General features: G+C 44.6%; 1 protein-coding gene across 1 annotated transcript in view; it reads right to left on the bottom strand.

Moving 5' to 3' along the window:
* Nucleotides 1-5,098: 5,098 nt before the first annotated feature.
* MVK (mevalonate kinase) overlaps nucleotides 5,099-17,726 on the bottom strand; it is a 57,581-nt gene continuing 44,953 nt past the window's right edge. The window contains exons 4-11 of the mRNA XM_040416590.1: nucleotides 9,679-9,823; nucleotides 9,445-9,600; nucleotides 9,261-9,364; nucleotides 8,711-8,756; nucleotides 8,240-8,330; nucleotides 7,519-7,635; nucleotides 6,786-6,939; nucleotides 5,099-5,421 (exon numbers count right to left, since the gene is read on the bottom strand). Of these exons, the coding sequence (XP_040272524.1) occupies nucleotides 5,270-5,421; nucleotides 6,786-6,939; nucleotides 7,519-7,635; nucleotides 8,240-8,330; nucleotides 8,711-8,756; nucleotides 9,261-9,364; nucleotides 9,445-9,600; nucleotides 9,679-9,823 (965 nt within the window). The 3' untranslated portion in view covers nucleotides 5,099-5,269. The remainder of the gene's footprint in view (nucleotides 5,422-6,785; nucleotides 6,940-7,518; nucleotides 7,636-8,239; nucleotides 8,331-8,710; nucleotides 8,757-9,260; nucleotides 9,365-9,444; nucleotides 9,601-9,678; nucleotides 9,824-17,726) is intronic.

Consider the following 17,726-nt stretch of genomic DNA (forward strand, 5'->3'; position numbering starts at 1 on the left):
ATGGACCTGGCTGTATGTTTGTGTAGAAACCTTCTGGCCTCTAGACGCAAAGGATGTCCCCTTGTCACAGTCCTGGGTATAAATACAGTAGATCTGAATATAGTTTCATTTCCTAGAACATTGGGGGTCACAATGGAAGCCAGGCATTTGGTGTCAAAATGTTGCAAAATTTGGCACAAAAGACATTTTTGAGGCTCTTGTGTTTTCCAATGCTCTCATCCTAATTGAAAAAAGTGGGCAGAGCTTAGCAGAAAGAGGCGGGTCCACCAAAGCTCCCAGCTGGAGTAGATTTCCGTTACTGGCACACAGACAGATGATACAAAAAATGTATTAACAGGCCTGTGCTTAAGAAAATTGGTCATATTCCTCCAAAGACTAGTATGTAAGTAAATTACACCCAGAATGACTATATCTACTTAAAGCATTCTCTGTTCTAATCATATCTGTCTTAATACACACTGATATTTGACCTTATGTTTTGCTGTCCCCGATATTGAGCTGGCATTCTTTATAGGGTTGTTTTGCTTGTTTGAATCTTTTTTTAAATTTTATTTATTAAATAGTTGTCCAAATCCAGGCCTTAAAGGGGTTGTGTTGTGCTTGTCAATATCAGACTGGTGGGCAATCCGACTCCCGGCAACCCCACCGATCAGCTGTTTCAAGAAGTTATGGTGCTTGTGCGAGCTCTGCATCCTCTTCACTGTTTAAATGCACGTCGTCTAATTTGGAGTGGCGATGCAATGTAATTACAGCTTCCTCTCCCACTCAAGTAAATGTGACCAATAGTTGTAATAACACTGCACCGCCACTATAAGCAAGAAGTGCAGTTAAATAGTGAAGAGGACACTGCCGTTCCACAAGAGCCGCAGTCTCTCCAAACAGCCGATTGCCCGGGATGCCAGGAGTCAGACCCTTGCCGATTTGATATTTTGTGATATATAAGGAGGATAGATCATCAATACACTAGCACAACCCTTTTAAGGCCTGCTGCCTCATCTTTTCCTTTCACTTTTTCCTTTCACTTACTCTTATTCTTTTTTATTTCTTTCCAATTTTTTTCAATTAAAAAGTTTATGCCATAAACTACTTTTCACTCTATAGTTTATTTTCATAAATGGTGGTATTTGGGGAAAATGATTTTACAGCAATATCTGTTGGGTGAAATTAATTTATATTAGTGGCATGATAATGATAATGCAAACGGATCCGTTTTGACTTACAATGAAAGTCAATGGGAGGCGGACCCGTTTTCAATTGCACCATATTGTGTCAGTGAAAACGGATCCGTCCCCATTGACTTACATTGTAAGTCAGGACGGATCCGTTTGGCTCTGCATCATCAGGCGGACATCAAAACGCTGCAAGCAGCGTTTTGGTGTCCGCCTCCAGAGCGGAATGGAGACGGAACGGAGGCAAACTGATGCATCCTGAGCGGATCCTTATCCAGTCAGAATGTATTGGGGCTAAACTGATCCGTTTTGGGCTGCTTGTGAGAGCCCTGAACGGATCTAACAAGCGGACCCAGAAACGCCAGTGTGAAAGTAGCCTAAACAGCAATCTGCTGCCCAGAAACAATGATTCTGTATGAGGACGAGGGATCGCACTAATGAGCAGCCCACTGTCGGGAATGAACGCATCCTTCTCGACAATCAGCTGTTCCGTCAGCCAATATAAACTCACTTTTAGCCTGCCCAATTTTGGGGCAGATTATCAGGAACGACTGTTCCTGCGAACGGTCGTTCCTGACAATCTGCCCATCTAAATGTGCTGCCGAAATGTGCAGGGTGGTCCTGTTCGTGCAGCCACATCAATCCTCGTTTCTAGGCAGCAGATTGTTTGCTGTCTAAACTGCGATCTGCTGCCCAGAAACAATGATCCTGTATGGGGACGAGGGATCTCAATAGTAACCGCTCATCCTCATACTGTGATGGAGATTGCTGCATGTCAATGCGCGGTCTTCTTCACTGTACGAGCAGCCAACTGTCGGGAAGGAAGGCTTTCTTTTTCTCATCAATCGGCTGTAACATTCTGTGGCGCAACCCCGCCTTAAGAGCTGTATAAGAAGCCCGAGTGGATATTTAGGAACAACCACTCATTAGCACTGAATCAAGAGTATCTATCAATTTTTATTTTGTGCAGTTATCCCTCTACAAATCCAACCTCCGCTTTAGCTAGATAAAAAATAAATTATTCCACACCATGAATGATAAAACGAAGGCACACCACATGTATTACAGATCCGTAACAAGGTGCTCACAGAAGTCTATGGGCCAATCTATGATCTTCTGGTTGCCTTCAATAATGGAAAAATCTCCTGCTGTAGTATGCAGGCCTTCTGCCCTAGAAGCATTGCTTCAAAGAGAGTTTGAAGCCTCAGGAAGGCACCATATGGCAGCATAAAGAGCGCCTACAAGTCTGTAATGTGGAGCTGTACAACCCGGTTTCCTCTTCTTCATTATAGAAGCAGTGTGCAGCACAGACACCTAGCCATCATTTACTGGTTCACTTTTTTGGAAAAATGACTACATATAGAAATCTGTTTTTCTTTTTGTTGTCAGCAGAGGTTATTTCTTTTTATCTAGATGTTGATGAGGACGACACAATTGTTATTTACACCGTGATAAATAAAATCCTAGAATTGAAGGAGGGTATACTTTCCTTTTCCCATGACTGTAGCATCCATGGCATGAACTATAAAAAACTTCAAACGTACACATATTCTTTGATATTACAGTCAATATTGGCCAACTGATTTCTAGTGGTAGCTGGCCTCGTTATTATGTATATATACAACGAAATGATAAAGAAGACTGACATAATCTGAAAGAGGAGCCTGAGGAGCTGAATAGTTAGGTCTTATGTAATTCAATAATACGTCTATGATTCAGGCCCCTTTCACATCCCATTCAGGAGATCCACGATCCGGTACATTCCTTTAGAGCAAAAAAAGGGGTTGGATTTAGAACAAGAGAGGCGCAAACATTTAGTAAGGAAATATTTGGTAATGTTTACCCATTATACTTTCACACTCGAGTTTGGTGTGGATCCGTCATGGATCTGCACAAACGCATCCGTTCAGATAATACAACCGCATGCATCCGTTCAGAACGGATCCGTCTGTATTATCTTTAACATAGCTAAAACGGATCCGTCTTGAACACCATTGGAAGTCAATGGGGAACGGATCAGTTTTCTATTGTGCCATATTGTGTCAGTGACGGGTCAGTCCACTCCTGACACACAATGTAAGTCAATGGGGATGGATCTGTTTGGCTCAGTTTCGTCAGATGGACACTAAAACGTTGCAAGCAGCGCTTTGGTGTCCGCCTCCAAAGCGGAATGGAGACGGAACGGAGGCAAACTGATGCATTCTGAGCGGATCCTTTTCCATTCAGAATGCATTAAGGGCAAAACTGATCTGTTTTGGACCGCTTGTGAGATCCCTGAATGGATCTCACAAACGGAAACCAAAATGCCAGTGTGAAAGTAGCCTTATGTGCAAGGGGCCTAAACTGGACACATTCTGCAAGGGGTGTTTAAAGGGGTTTCTGGGATTTTTATAGTGTTGGCCTATTGTCAGAATCAATAGGAGATTGGTGAGGGTCTGACTGCCACCAGTCATGCCGATCAGCTGTTTTAAGAGATCGTGGTCCCCTGTGAGCCTTTGGACCTAGTCCTAGGCCATGCGATGTCATGTTTATTGGTCATGTGGCCTAGGCACAGCTCAGTCCCATCCTATCGACAGCACCGCGATTGGTAAGCTGTGAGGAGGCCGTGGCGCTCACCAGAGCCCCAGTGAGCACTACGACTTCCTCAAACAGCTGATAGGCGGGGGTGCCAGGAGTCAGACCCCCACTGATGTCCTGAGGATAGGCCATCAATATGAAAAGCAAAGAACACCCCTTTAATACTGATAATCTATCCTCTGGATGATGTGGATCCATGGGGGGTCTGACGCCTGGCACCCCCACCAATCAGCTGTTTGATGAGACTGCGACGGTCCAGCCAGCACAGCAGGTAAGCAGCTGATCAGTGGAGGTGCCAGAAGTCAGACCCCAAACAATCAGATACTGATGACCCATCCTGAGTATAGGTCATCAGCATAAAACACTAGGAAACCCCCTTTAAAGTACTATAGTTGAATAAACTGAACTCTGTATATAAAGTTGAGAAACTTTATACATATGTTGCATAATGTATCTTATAATCGTAATGATCCTTACTTACACTTCAATATATTTTCTACCAATGCTGGTTCTGCTAGTTGTCACTGGAAACAGTCAACAAGCAGCAGAACAATGAGATTTTATTTTTTTTGAAAAGTTATAAACCTCGCTTTTGTACTTTAGCTAAGTTTTGCTTTAAGATCAAAGAATTAGTGTTTTATTTTACAGTAAAATACAATTCATAGGCTACATACAATAGTTTGATGTTACTTGGCTCCCGTAATTAAATAAATTAAAGGGAACCTGTCACCGAGATTTTGGGTATAGAGCTGAGGACATGGGTTTCTAGATGGCCGCTAGCACATCTGCAATACCCAGTCCCCATACTCCAAATGGAGTAACAGCTCCTAAAGATCTCCAGGCCTGGACAAACTTATCATTTGGACAATTCTTCCAAATCACAAAGATCCTCATTTACTAATTACCACAATGCTATTACCGCAACTTCAAGAGTGCTCAAGCATGGTACGGCCGGGTTGGTCCAATATCATGCAGATTACCAATAATGACCGGGCTGCACCTGTATGCGCTGTGGTTTAAAAGGGGTTATCCAACATTATATTAGACCTCACAGAGTGGCTGGGTGATCATACTAACTGGTCCCTGCCTGTGGGTTTGGTCTCTATCGCTCCACAGAAGGCTCTTCATCTCTCTCGTGCACTGACAAACATCCTGTTAACGGGGGATTAGGTTACTGCTGAGGCCAGTTATTGGATGCTGTGGTCAGGTGCCCCCACCCACTTCTATATGGCTGAGCTGTGCCTAGGCCACGTGACCAATGAGCGTGACGTCACTTGGCTTGGGGAAAACTGAGAGAAGGCCGCAGCACTACTGCGAGTGCCGCTGCCTTCTCGAAAAGCTGATTGGCGGGGAAACCTCGGAAAACCCTTTTAAGTTGCAAGTACAAGTGCAGCCTTGCAATCAGTAATCTGTATGCTCTCACACCATTAACATTGCAGGGTCAGAGTTTCTCAAGGCTTAAAAATACAAAAATTGTAATTTCCTTGACAGGCTTTGCCTTGTTCAGGGCTTTTTTTGGTCCTTTAAGCTGTGTTCAATGATCTTTTGACTTCTTCCAGCAGCGATGATGAAGAATGTAAAGAAACCCCAGGGGCCCCAATACTGGTCTCCCAGCACTGATATCCACAATCTGAAAGCTGCTGTTTGGCTGCATCCACGACAGTGGGCTCAATGTCTGAAAGAAGAGACAATTGATTTAGTGCATATGCTCCATTATAACAGGCAGTTTTACTATTTTCTGGGAAATACTGCCACCTAGCAGAACACAACGGAACTGAATTCATATCCTCTTTCTCTGTATTTTGCTTGAAGCCATTACAATGACCTTAGTAAAATTTGTCAGGACACCTGGAAGGGGGGGGGGGGGATGTTGATTTTTTAAGAACGGTGTTGTGCCTGCCAGTCTTAACTTGCCCTGCATTGGCATAAGTGGGGACAAATTTAATACCAGGCTTATGCTTCTTAATAAATTTGTCGCATCTCCTTCCATCCATGCACCAGACTATAATCTGGGCTCTCCAACTTACCTCCTCCCGCCCACTTTTTGGTAAAGTGGTAAGGGCGTCAGAAGTCGCAAATTTTGCTGGATGAAATGGCACTTGCGACAAAGTTTGCGACTTTTGTACGGCAGAAAAATGGTGTGCATCAATAATAAATCTGACCCCTTGTGTCTAATGTACTTTAAAAGTCTAGAAATGTATTTGGAGACAGTAAAAGATTTGCTATCCGTAGTAGTGAACGCACATTCTTATTTGATGCTAGTACACACATGATGCTTCTGCCAATTGTTCCAGCACCCTCCAAAATCTCATTTCTTGCCCTGGGATTATATGCCACTGCGGACAGTGACCACCACAATCCTTTCCAGGCCAGAAGTAGCTATGTGTTATGCGTCCATATTTTTTGTAACGATTTGTATTTTTATTAGCCTGAAATTCCCCCTTAAAAGGAATCCGTCAGCCCTGAAACACCCCCCAAATTAGAGTAAGCGACACAGAGTCCGATTACGTCATTTTTATCTTCAAACTCACTTGCATTCCCACATTGTGCTCTCACACACCAGCAGTAAATGCATTGAGAGGACTCCTCTTTGAGTCCTCTCCATTATGTGCATGAGCTGAGGAGTCCTCTCAATGCACTTTACTGCTGGTTAAGGGGAGTGCAGCGTCAGAATGCAATTGAGTACGAAGAAAAAAATGACAGGACTCTGCATCACTTACACTATGCACCGCTTACTCTAGTTTGGGAGAGTTTCACAGCTGACAGATTCCCTTTAAATATTAACCCTGCCCTAGGGTATGCCGATAGCGGTTTTCCACTTTGGAAGTATATAAAGTTATATAAACTAACAAAATGAAATTCATCTTAACAGTACTTTAGGTGAAAGCAGGGTAAATATCTATGGCCTCCCACTTTTACACGCAGGTAAATTATAGCACTGATTTACACCAAATACCTGGGTGTTTTCTAACGCATTATTATATTAGGATTTGCAGAGGTATTGCCAATATCCATTTCATGATCTAATGTAGTAATTACCAGGTTGAAGTAAGGTGATTGCACAGCCGCCACCTCCAGCTCCTGTTAGCTTACTGTGTAGCCCATGGGATGCTGTCACCTGGCACAGCCTGTCCAGGGATGGGTGACCAACACCAATCACATTTAAATGATGTTGATTAATGTCGATTAATTCCTGTAAAACAAAAAAAAATCTAAACAAAAAAAGAAAGGTGTTTCCCCAGGGGGATTAAATGCGGCAGTTGCATTAATGAACCGGCTAGTGTCTGCAGGATGAACTGAAACCTCATACGTTTTGGAATTTGCTGCTGTGATGTAGCCTTCAAGCCACGGTGACCACTGAGGCCAGGGACTGGCTGCAGTGGAAATGGACCAAGCTGCTTCCTAGTCCTGTGGGGACTGGCAGTATCCGGGAACAGAGAAGCAGTGGTACAGAGATCAAGCGAGTGGTTTTTTTTTTTTTTTTTTTATGTACAGGGGAGGCTCCAAGGTCAGGCACCTATGTAAGGAACACCCTTTTAAAAAAATAAACATGAGCTTTTCCTATGTTATAACAGAACTGACTGGGGATTGAGAAATAGATGTTAGCCTATTCCCCATTTATCTCATGGCTATGGCCTGTGCCAACATAGAGAGGCTATAAGACGGAGGTGATATGGGCGATATATACTGTATATATTCATATATAGGCATTTGGAAAGTGGACACTTTTGGACATCCCAGGTAATAGAAATTGCACATCAAAATATCTTACCTCTAATACAGAATAATGTTCTTTAGAAAGCCCATCAACTGCAGCTTGTAGGACTCGCTGGCACTCTTCAGATATTGCATTTATAGATGAAAGCACTGGCTCCATGATATTTGGATACTATGAGAAGGGTACACACAGTTAACATGGTACATGCCATGATGGGGGTTGCTATAAATAATCTACTTACTATACTGCAGCAGATATACTCCAGATCCAGCACTGCCATATGCAACGGGAATGCCCGACAGCCCCATTAACTATAAAGGGGTCTGTCCGCAATCCGGGAAGAACGCAGAGAATTGGCCAGACAGAAACCGCTGCACGCTGTGGTTGGTGTCCAGCTGATTCCCGGCAGATGTGAAAGTAGCCTTACCACTTATACAGTGAAACCTCTCCAAAACAACCCTACATCTTTGTGAAGACCATATCCAAACCAGATTATCTATGGCAGATTTTATTCATATTGGCCATCCTCATTGAGAAGACCACCACTTTTCAGTACATTTTTAGATGGTTGTCTCAGTTTTCATTGTATTTTGTCAAGTGTAACTGGCATTTTATTTGTTAAATATGGAGCAAAATTGTTATTAAACATTTTTTCAATAAACTATTTATTGATTTTGGATTTTTTTAATGAAAACATTGACCCTGAAGGTGTCTTTTGACAGTGAGCTGTCTTCACTGCCTCCCTCATATATTCCTCATACTATATATCCCGCACCTTCAGTAGCTTGTCTTTCACTCCTGCCACAAGGATCTTTGTGCTCCGTGGGACACGTGTGTTGGTGAGTAGTATTTGCAGCATTGGTACCCTAGAAAGATTCCACAACATGTTACACGGGATCATTTTCATATTTTATTAGCCAATGCTTTTGCAGGAAGAAGAAGAAGAATATTCTTATGATTTACAATAACAGGTGATGACGCCTGATAAAAAGCTCTGGCTGTAGATTAGTGATTAAAGATAAGCAAATCTGTGAAAATCTACTTTGCTGGGTTTCCGGATATTAATCCGGTCCGTGGAGGTCCAACACCTGGCACCCCCTACTTATCAGCTGCTTCCTGCAGCCACCGTTACTGTTTTGTGGGGTGATTAACCCTGAATGTAACAGATCAATCATACCAGCAAGAGAATAATTACCAGTGATCATCTATAATGAAAAATAACATACCGCTTTTATAAAGAGTGTACCTTTCAATTGGAGTTATCTGACCAGCCTGATACCGTAAAGCCCCCCCTGCAATGAAAACACAGTTACTCTTATGTATCCTCTTTCATCTGCTGATATCACCAGTATTTTACTCACATTGCATTAAATGATCAAAATCAAAGTGTCTCAGAGGTTAATATGGTCTAGACTAGACACATCTGCTAGTTCACTCGACATCGATTCCTTCTGTCACCCCCTCCATACACATGCCAAGAAGCAACACTCACCTCAATGATCCCCTGACCCGCTGGTCTTTGCTTCTTCATCCGTCTAAAACACACATGACCATTCATCCAATCGCTGACTGAGGCGGGTCACAGCTGTGGCCAGCGGTTGGCTAAGCAGTCAGTCATTTCCTGTGTGCCGAGAGGGACCAAGAAGTAGAGAATGCTTGGGGGTTGGTGAGATAAGCATCAGTTATATTTGTATGCCATGCTGATGCTTTAAAAAATAAAAATGCCATGCCAGACAACCCATTTAATAATTCGACATTAATGAATCTCATACACAGACATTGCACTAGTTACATACCCCACGTTCCTACAGCATTGTCCACTCCAGATGGGTTACCATGGATGACTTTCTCACCCTGAAAGGCCCATCCATTAATGAGAGTCAGCTCATTCTGTGTCCACCTGCCACAAGAACCATAGTCTTGAGTTCAGAAGATGCCTCTTGCTCATTCCACTAGGTGTGACCAGGCACAATTACCTACCTTGCAGTTTCAATGTTATCCTGAGCTGGATAGGAAATCTTTTCAGAGGCTGTTAACAGGGCGGCGGCGAGACTCACTGAATATGCAGCGCTGGATCCCAAACCAGCTCCTGTTGGGAGCTGCGACCAAACCACAATTTCCAAACTTGGCAATTTTCTAAGTAAACCAAAACAGTGTACAGGGTTAATGTGCCCGTCTGCTGTAAACCAGCCTGAGGGGAGAAAATACACTTACTGTCCACAGATTGATAGGTAGAGATAGAGGAATGCTAGAATAGCAAGACTTTCAGTATCTTTGGTTCCACCGTAGGCACCTGCAAAGGTCTTCAGAATATCCAGCTGTTCCGGGCTAGGACTGACTGGCTTACATTCTGGAGAATCTACACACCAGTGAGAAAGCACAGGAATAATAACTCATGGGCTGCATATGAAGAGAATTACAGAAATGGTTCAATTTAATTAACTTCTAGGGCTCCGACTCCTGATAATGTGCTAAGGAGCACACCTGCAAAGCCAAGATATGCTGGTCATGTACTCCCTCCTACACCAGGTGCCTTTTTTTTCAAGGCTGCTTTTGTCTTATCAAAAGTTTCCATCAGTGGCCTCGGCAGCGAGTAGAGAGAATGCAATATGCAAGTGCTTCTCGCGCCTCGTTTTGGTGATTGGTGGGGGTCTCAGCACTCAGACACCCACCGATCAAAAACTTTGACATGTCTCTAGGAATTATCAAAAGTTTTCTCAAAACTAAGTGACCCTTTAGGTGACTGACAACTACAAAGCTAAAGTAAAACACAACCCCACCGCTAATGAATACATTTGAATGAATACTCCGTATCCACCGATGCAATGGGTGGGCCGCTTTGTGAAATTGACTTTCCCAGAAGGAACACCAAATTGTTAATCATAGGTGTTAAACAACATTTTTTGTAAAAAATTTTTTTTTAAATAAAGTCATCGCTAGGGAATTTTGAGATAACCCAGTGGTCTTCATATGTTTTTGGTTAGGTACCAAACAGTATGCATGGATTTCTACATGTCCGGTCCTGTGTGCATAATCCTCTAGCAGAGTATTCCACTATCCCCATGGAAAAGACATGCAGGCTCAGAAAAGCATAAAATGTTTATTGGGTGGGGGAGGGGGGGGATGAATGGCTGCTAGCAGAATGAGTGTTCGGCCGACAGCTCTTCTGTAGGGGCAATGTATGGCAATATATAGTCGGATGATTGCAGGAACATACTGTACAACCCCTTTTCAATCATGTATTGATGGCACTGTGCTCTCATACATTAAAAGGAAACATTCCAATGTTGCATAAAAAATAAGTAGGATAGAATAAAACTATGAGGTAGATTCATCAAAACTGGTGTAAAGTAGAACTGGCTTAGTTGACCACAGCAACCAATCAGATTCCACCTTTCATTTGTCAGAGCTCCTTTGCAAAACGAATGATAGAATCCGATTGATTGATATGGACAACTAAGCCAGTTTTCCGTTAGAACATTAGCATCGGGATGTCCGATGACATCTAAGGCCCCTATCAGAATGATTTTGGAGTGTGGGAGGAAACCGAAGTACCAGGGGAAACCAACTCAAACACAGGGAGAACAAACTCCATGCAGATGTTGTCCTTGGTTGGATTAGAAACTAGGCGCCAGCGCTAACCACTGAGCCACCAAAATAAAAGGAATACTCACCTCATCGATCCCATGGCATTCCCATTCTTAAGCTTACCAGTTCTCCGCTCCTGTCTGCTCTCAATATGCAGAAAAAGCCTGCAGTGTAGAGTTGTTGCGATACCAAAATTTTGATTCGGTTTCGATACCATAAAAAAGCATTGCGATACTAGATACCATGCGAAAAAAATAAAACAAAAAAGCCACGTGCATTCCGCATTTTAATAAAATGGCGAACCGCGCAGATTTTTTAAAAATATTTTAATAGTTTGGACTTTTCGGACGTGGCGATGTTTATTTATTGTTTATATATTTTATATGTAAAATTGGGAAAGGGGGCAGTGCTCCAGACTAAAACAAATACCTAGTAGCCATTGGCTCCTGAACTGAAAAATCTAGGAGCCAAATTAAATTTTTAGTCGCCAAATCGAAACCGAATCAAAATTTTGGTATCGTGACAACGCTACCAGGGCTCCAGATGGCGACAAAAATGGTCGACTTTGTAGTCTTGTCGCCATTTGCGCCTAGACCTTCCGCTGCTCTTTCATCAAACATTGCGCTTCACACATCGAATCTCCATCGCCAGCCCAGCCAGAATAGCAGCAAACCTCATCCTCCAATCAGGTGTCCCGTCACATGCAGGTGAAAGACTTTTGATTCTGCTCACTGATTGGCTAATCTGGCACTCCTGCATTGTGATAGGCTGTCGCCGATGGGTGGGCGGGGCTTGGGATGGCGGGCGTTTTGATGGACAGCGCAAATAGGCTGCAGTATCCGGTCACTATCAGGGCGCCTGTGTGAAGGTGAGGGAGCCGGGGTGGACACAGTTCCTGAGCTCTCAGTGCCTGCAGTGGGCGGGTTTGGATGGAGCACAGTGCTGATCCCATGCTGAAACTTCCTAAGGCAGCCAGTGGCTGGTGCAGGTACAGGTAGTGTTCTTCTGGGCAGTGCCCTGTGCAGGGGGTGGGCAGCAGGCCTGTAGTGGCAGCACGTGTCTGCCCAGTCACCATGGCAGGGGTCACCAAGGCATTCACCTGGCACTTTCATGGCATGCTGGGGGAAGGATCTTTAATTCTATGTATCTGTGTGAGCAGGCTCTGAGGCTGCAGCAGTGGCCAGTCCTCTGCCTCAGTGTCACTTGTGGAGGAAGAGTCCTGGACAAGCAGGTGGGGAGGAAAGATCTGTGACATCATGTGCACTATCTCAGGGAGTGAGTCACATTGCCCTGGCCTTGTGTGGAGAGCCTCCACGTCTGTACAGATGTGCCGTCACTAACTACTGTATACCGTATTGCAGAGAAGCCATAGGGTAGTGTGCCTAGTAGAGGGGCTCCTGCCAGTCACAGACCGCCTGGCACTGACCCCCCCCCCCCCCCCCCCACTTGTGCCGTTCCTTTCACCGTAGTTATGCCCCAGGTCATTGAAGGACAGGTGAAGATATCTTCATGTATACACTGCTAGGTGTCTGGGAACCCCTCCAATAATGAAAAAGTGGCCCCATACCCTATGGCGCTCCCTGAAATAAATGCAGCAGCAGGTAGTGTATGCACCTGACGCCCCATTCATTCTCTAGTGGACTGCTGGGGATAGCTGAGGACAAATGTAGAGAATAAATGTAGCGCCAAGGCGCACACTCCACCAGCCTCTCCATTCATTTCGGGGTATGGGGCAGTCCCAGTGGTCAGAAATATAAAACTATCCTGTGGATTATCAGATTACCAGAATACCCTTTTAAAGGGGTTGGCCCATCTTGCACTTTGGTGGCATAGGATAGGTACGGCCCCCAAAGTGAACGGGGGCGCACCATGTATGCACGCCCACCCTGTATTGACTTTTATGGGAGTGCCGAAACTTCCTGGAACTTCCATAGAGGTGAATGGAGAGGTGATAATGCTTGCGTAGTTCACTGTCCATTCACTTCTATGGGAGTTCTGAAAATAGCCGAGAGCGCCTGCCGCACATGCGTGGTGCTCTCTTCTTAATTTTGGGGGCCCTGTTCTAGAGATAGGTGGGAAACTGAGTGGGCTGTAGCTTAGAAAACCCCATGTTCCTTAGCATCCCAGCTATATTATATGGATTTCTTTTGTCTGGAGCCCTGGCTACGCCGATCAGATCGACGTAGGGTTGTTCCGATACCAAAATTTTGATTCGTTTCGTCACCATAAAAAAGTATTGCGAAACTCAATATGAAACGTTCGGCCCATAATAGAACAGTCCTATCCTATTTTTTTGGGGTGACAAGGTGACTAAAAAAATGGCGAATCGGATGGTTTTTATTTATTTCTGTTACAGCGCTCACCGCATAGGATATATTTTTTTATAATTTAATAGTTTGGACTTTTTGGACGCAGCGCTATGTAATATGTTTATTTACTGTTTATATATTTTATATGTAAAATTGGGAAAGGGGGGATTTAAACTTAATATTTTAGGGTACTTTCACACTAGCGTAACAGGGGCTCTATACCGGAAAAGAACTGATCAGGTATATCCCCATGCATTCTGAATGGAGAGTAATCCGTTCAGGATGCATCAGGATGTCTTCAGTTCAGTCATTTTGACTGATCAGGACAGAGATAAAACCGCAGCATGCTACGGTTTTATCTTCGGCGAAAAAAAACTGAAGACTCGCCAGAATGCCGGATCCGGCATTTTTCCTCATAGGAATGTATTAGTGCAGGATCCGGCATTCAAAATACCGGAATGCCAGATCCATCCTTCCGGACTGCGCATGCGCAGACCGGTAAAAATGTGTAAAAAGATACAAGACGGATCTGTCTGTCCGCATGACTAGCGGAGAGACGGATCCGTTCTTGCAATGCATACACCCCCGTATCCTAAGGGAATTAAGTAATGTCATAGCCAGACCCTTATTTCTGATATTTGCAGACTCTTTACTGACAGGGAATGTCCCACAGGATTGGCGCATGGCAAATGTGGTGCCAATATTCAAAAAGGGTCCAAAAACAGAGCCTGGAAACTATAGGCCGGTAAGTTTAACATCTGTTGTGGGTAAACTGTTTGAAGGTTTTCTGAGAGATGCTATGTTAGAGCATCTTATGGGAAATAAGCAAATAACGCCATATCAGCATGGCTTCGTGAGGGATCGGTCATGTCAAACTAATTTAATCAGTTTCTATGAGGAGGTAAGTACTAGACTTGACAGCGGCAAATCAATGGATGTCGTGTATCTGGACTTCTCCAAAGCATTTGACACTGTACCTCATAAAAGGTTAGTATATAAAATGAGAATGCTCGGACTCGGAGAAAACGTCTGTAAGTGGGTAAGTAACTGGCTCAATGATAGAAAACAGAGGGTGGTTATTAACGGTACATACTCAGATTGGGTCACTGTCACTAGTGGAGTACCTCAGGGGTCAGTATTGGGCCCTATTCTCTTCAATATATTTATTAATGATCTTGTAGAAGGCTTGCATAGTAAAATATCAATTTTCGCAGATGACACTAAACTGTGTAAAGTAATTAACACTGAAGAGGACAGTATACTACTACAGAGGGATCTGGATAGATTGGAGGCTTGGGCAGATAAGTGGCAGATGAGGTTTAACACTGAGAAATGTAAAGTTATGCACATGGGAAGGAATAATGCAAGTCACCCGTACATACTAAATGGTAAAACACTCGGTAACACTGACATGGAAAAGGATCTAGGAATTTTAATAAACAGCAAACTAAGCTGCAAAAAACAGTGTCAGGCAGCGGCTGCCAAGGCCAATAAGATAATGGGTTGCATCAAAAGGGGCATAGATGCCCGTGATGAGAACATATTCCTACTACTTTACAAATCACTGGTCAGACCACACATGGAGTACTGTGTACAGTTCTGGGCTCCTGTAAACAAGGCAGACATAGCAGAGCTGGAGAGGGTCCAGAGGAGGGCAACTAAAGTAATAACTGGAATGGGGCAACTACAGTACCCTGAAAGATTATCAAAATTAGGGTTATTCACGTTAGAAAAAAGACGACTGAGGGGAGATCTAATTACTATGTATAAATATATCAGGGGGCAGTACAGAGATCTATCCCATCATCTATTTATCCCCAGGACTGTGACTGTGACGAGGGGACATCCTCTGCGTTTGGAGGAAAGAAGGTTTGTACACAAACATAGAAAAGGGTTCTTTACGGTAAGAGCAGTGAGACTATGGAACTCTCTGCCTGAGGAGGTGGTGATGGTGAGTACAATAAAGGAATTCAAGAGGGGCCTGGATGTATTTCTGGAGTGTAATAATATTACAGGCTATAGCTACTAGAGAGGGGTCGTTGATCCAGGGAGTTATTCTGATTGCCTGATTGGAGTCGGGAAGGAATTTTTTATTCCCCTAAAGTGAGGAAAATTGGCTTCTACCTCACAGGGTTTTTTTTGCCTTCCTCTGGATCAACTTGTAGGATGACAGGCCGAACTGGATGGACAAATGTCTTTTTTCGGCCTTATGTACTATGTTATGTACTATTTGTGAGATGGATCCGCATCCGAATGCGTCTCACAAATGCTTTCAGTCACATCCAGATAGGCGGATCCGGCAGGCAGTTCCGACGACGGAACTGCTTGCCGGAACACACGCCGCAAGTGTGAAAGTAGCCTTAGGCCTTTCAGACGGGCGTCACGTTTTAGCTCCAGATGCGTCCCGAGGGCATTGTGGCAAACCCGCAGTTTTGACTGTGATCGTTTTCCGTTGTTCAGTTTTTATCGCGCGGGTGTAATGTGTTTTGCACGCACGTGATAAAAAACTGACTGTGGTACCCAGACCCGAACTTCACTGAAGTTCAGGTTTGGGTTCAAGGTTGTGTAGATGTAATTATTTTCCCTTGTAACATGGTTATAAGGGAAAATAGCATTCTTAAAACAAAATGCTTAGTAAAATAGGGCTGGAGGGGTTAAAAAAAAAAAAAAAAGGTAAAATAATTTAACTCACCTTAATCCACTTGTTTGCGCAGCCCGGCTTCTCTTCTGTCTTCATCTGTGAGGAAAAGGACCTGTGGTGACGTCACTGCGCTCATCACATGGTTCATCACCATGGTAATGGACCATGTGATGAGCTCAGTGACATCACCACAGGTCCTTTGACAGGTCCTGAAGAAAGAACAGGAGACCGGCAGCTACGTGATCAATTGGAGGAGGTTAGTTAATTTTTTACTTTTATTCTTAACCCTCATTGGCACTGCGCCACCAATGTTTATTATACTGGGGTGTTGGGGGGGGGGGGCGGAATCAAATAGCCAGCACCCGACCTCTATTACAGGGAGCTGCGATCTGCTGCAGTTAACCCCTCAGGTGCCGTACCTGAGGGGTAAACTGCCGCTGATAACAGCTCCCTGTCAGAGGCAGGGTGCCGGCTATGCGATTCTGCTGCCGGCACCTGCCTCCTGTATTAAAAGTTAAAGACGACCTTATATGGGTTCGGACTTTGTTAAGCAGCAGGCTACACAGAGCGACGCCCAGAGATGTCCCTGCACTTACCATTATTCCTGAGCGCCGCTCCGCTGGCCCGCTGTGCCCCATTACTGTCTCCTGCAGTCCTGCTCCATATGCTAATTACCATCAGAGCAATTGGGAGGAGACAGCAGTTTCTCTAGTGGGCGTTCCTTCTCCCTGCGCTGCGATTGGACAGCGCTACAGCCAGGGAGAAGAAACGCCCACTAGAGAAGCTGCTGTCTCCTCCCCATTGCTCCGATAGTAATTAGCATATGGAGCAGGACTGCAGGAGACGGTAATGGGGCACAGGCGCACAGCGGGCGAACGGAGCGGCGCTCAGGAATAATAGTAAGTGCTGGGACATCCCTGGGCGCCGCTCTGTGTAGCCTGCTGCTTAAAGTCCGGACCCATGAAAAGTACTATCATTGGTGGCGCTGTGCACCCGCCCCTCTCTCCCCATTGGTGGCAGCAGCAGCACAGGAGGGAGAGGGAGAGACAGCTTCTTTCTCCCCTGTGCTGCTGAGGGAACATGAGCACGCTCTCAGCAGCGTGCTCATGTTCTGTGATACTAGACTGCACAGCAGCGCAGCCCAGTATCGGAAAAATGGAAATCCCGGTATCGTATCGATATCGGGACAAAAGTATCGATTGGGTATCGAACAACAACCCTACTGCAGTGACCCACCTCAGTCATTAACTGGCTTTGAAGACATATACAGGCATTTTCTGCATGTCAAGAGTGGACCAGGAACCAGTAATCAGCAGTACCTAACAAAGCATTATACCAGGAGCAAAGGAGATCAGTGTGACGGACCGCTTGGCACCCCGGCTGGGTGCCTCTGCCAATCGATGCTTCCTAGTACTCATCGAGTACTTCCAAGCACTCTACCGGACACCATCAGCACTGTAGTCCCCACTTCCAGCATTACAGCATGGTTGGGGTCTCGCTGTCCTCCACTCACCCTGGGCCCAAGACCAGGATCCAGCTTCCAGTTAGTAGAACAGTAATACCAGGGGAGTATAATACCGATAGCAATCCCCAGAGTAAATATAGCTGTGTTCCCCCCACACATGAGACGAGACTGTTGAGGGTGAAACAAATCAAGAACTCCCTTTATTGAAGACCAACTCAGTATATATACAGTTCAAGAAGTCCACTAGATGGCCACAAAA

This window comes from Bufo bufo, chromosome 2 (assembly GCF_905171765.1).
Source record: "Bufo bufo chromosome 2, aBufBuf1.1, whole genome shotgun sequence".
Lineage (NCBI taxonomy): Eukaryota > Metazoa > Chordata > Amphibia > Anura > Bufonidae > Bufo > Bufo bufo.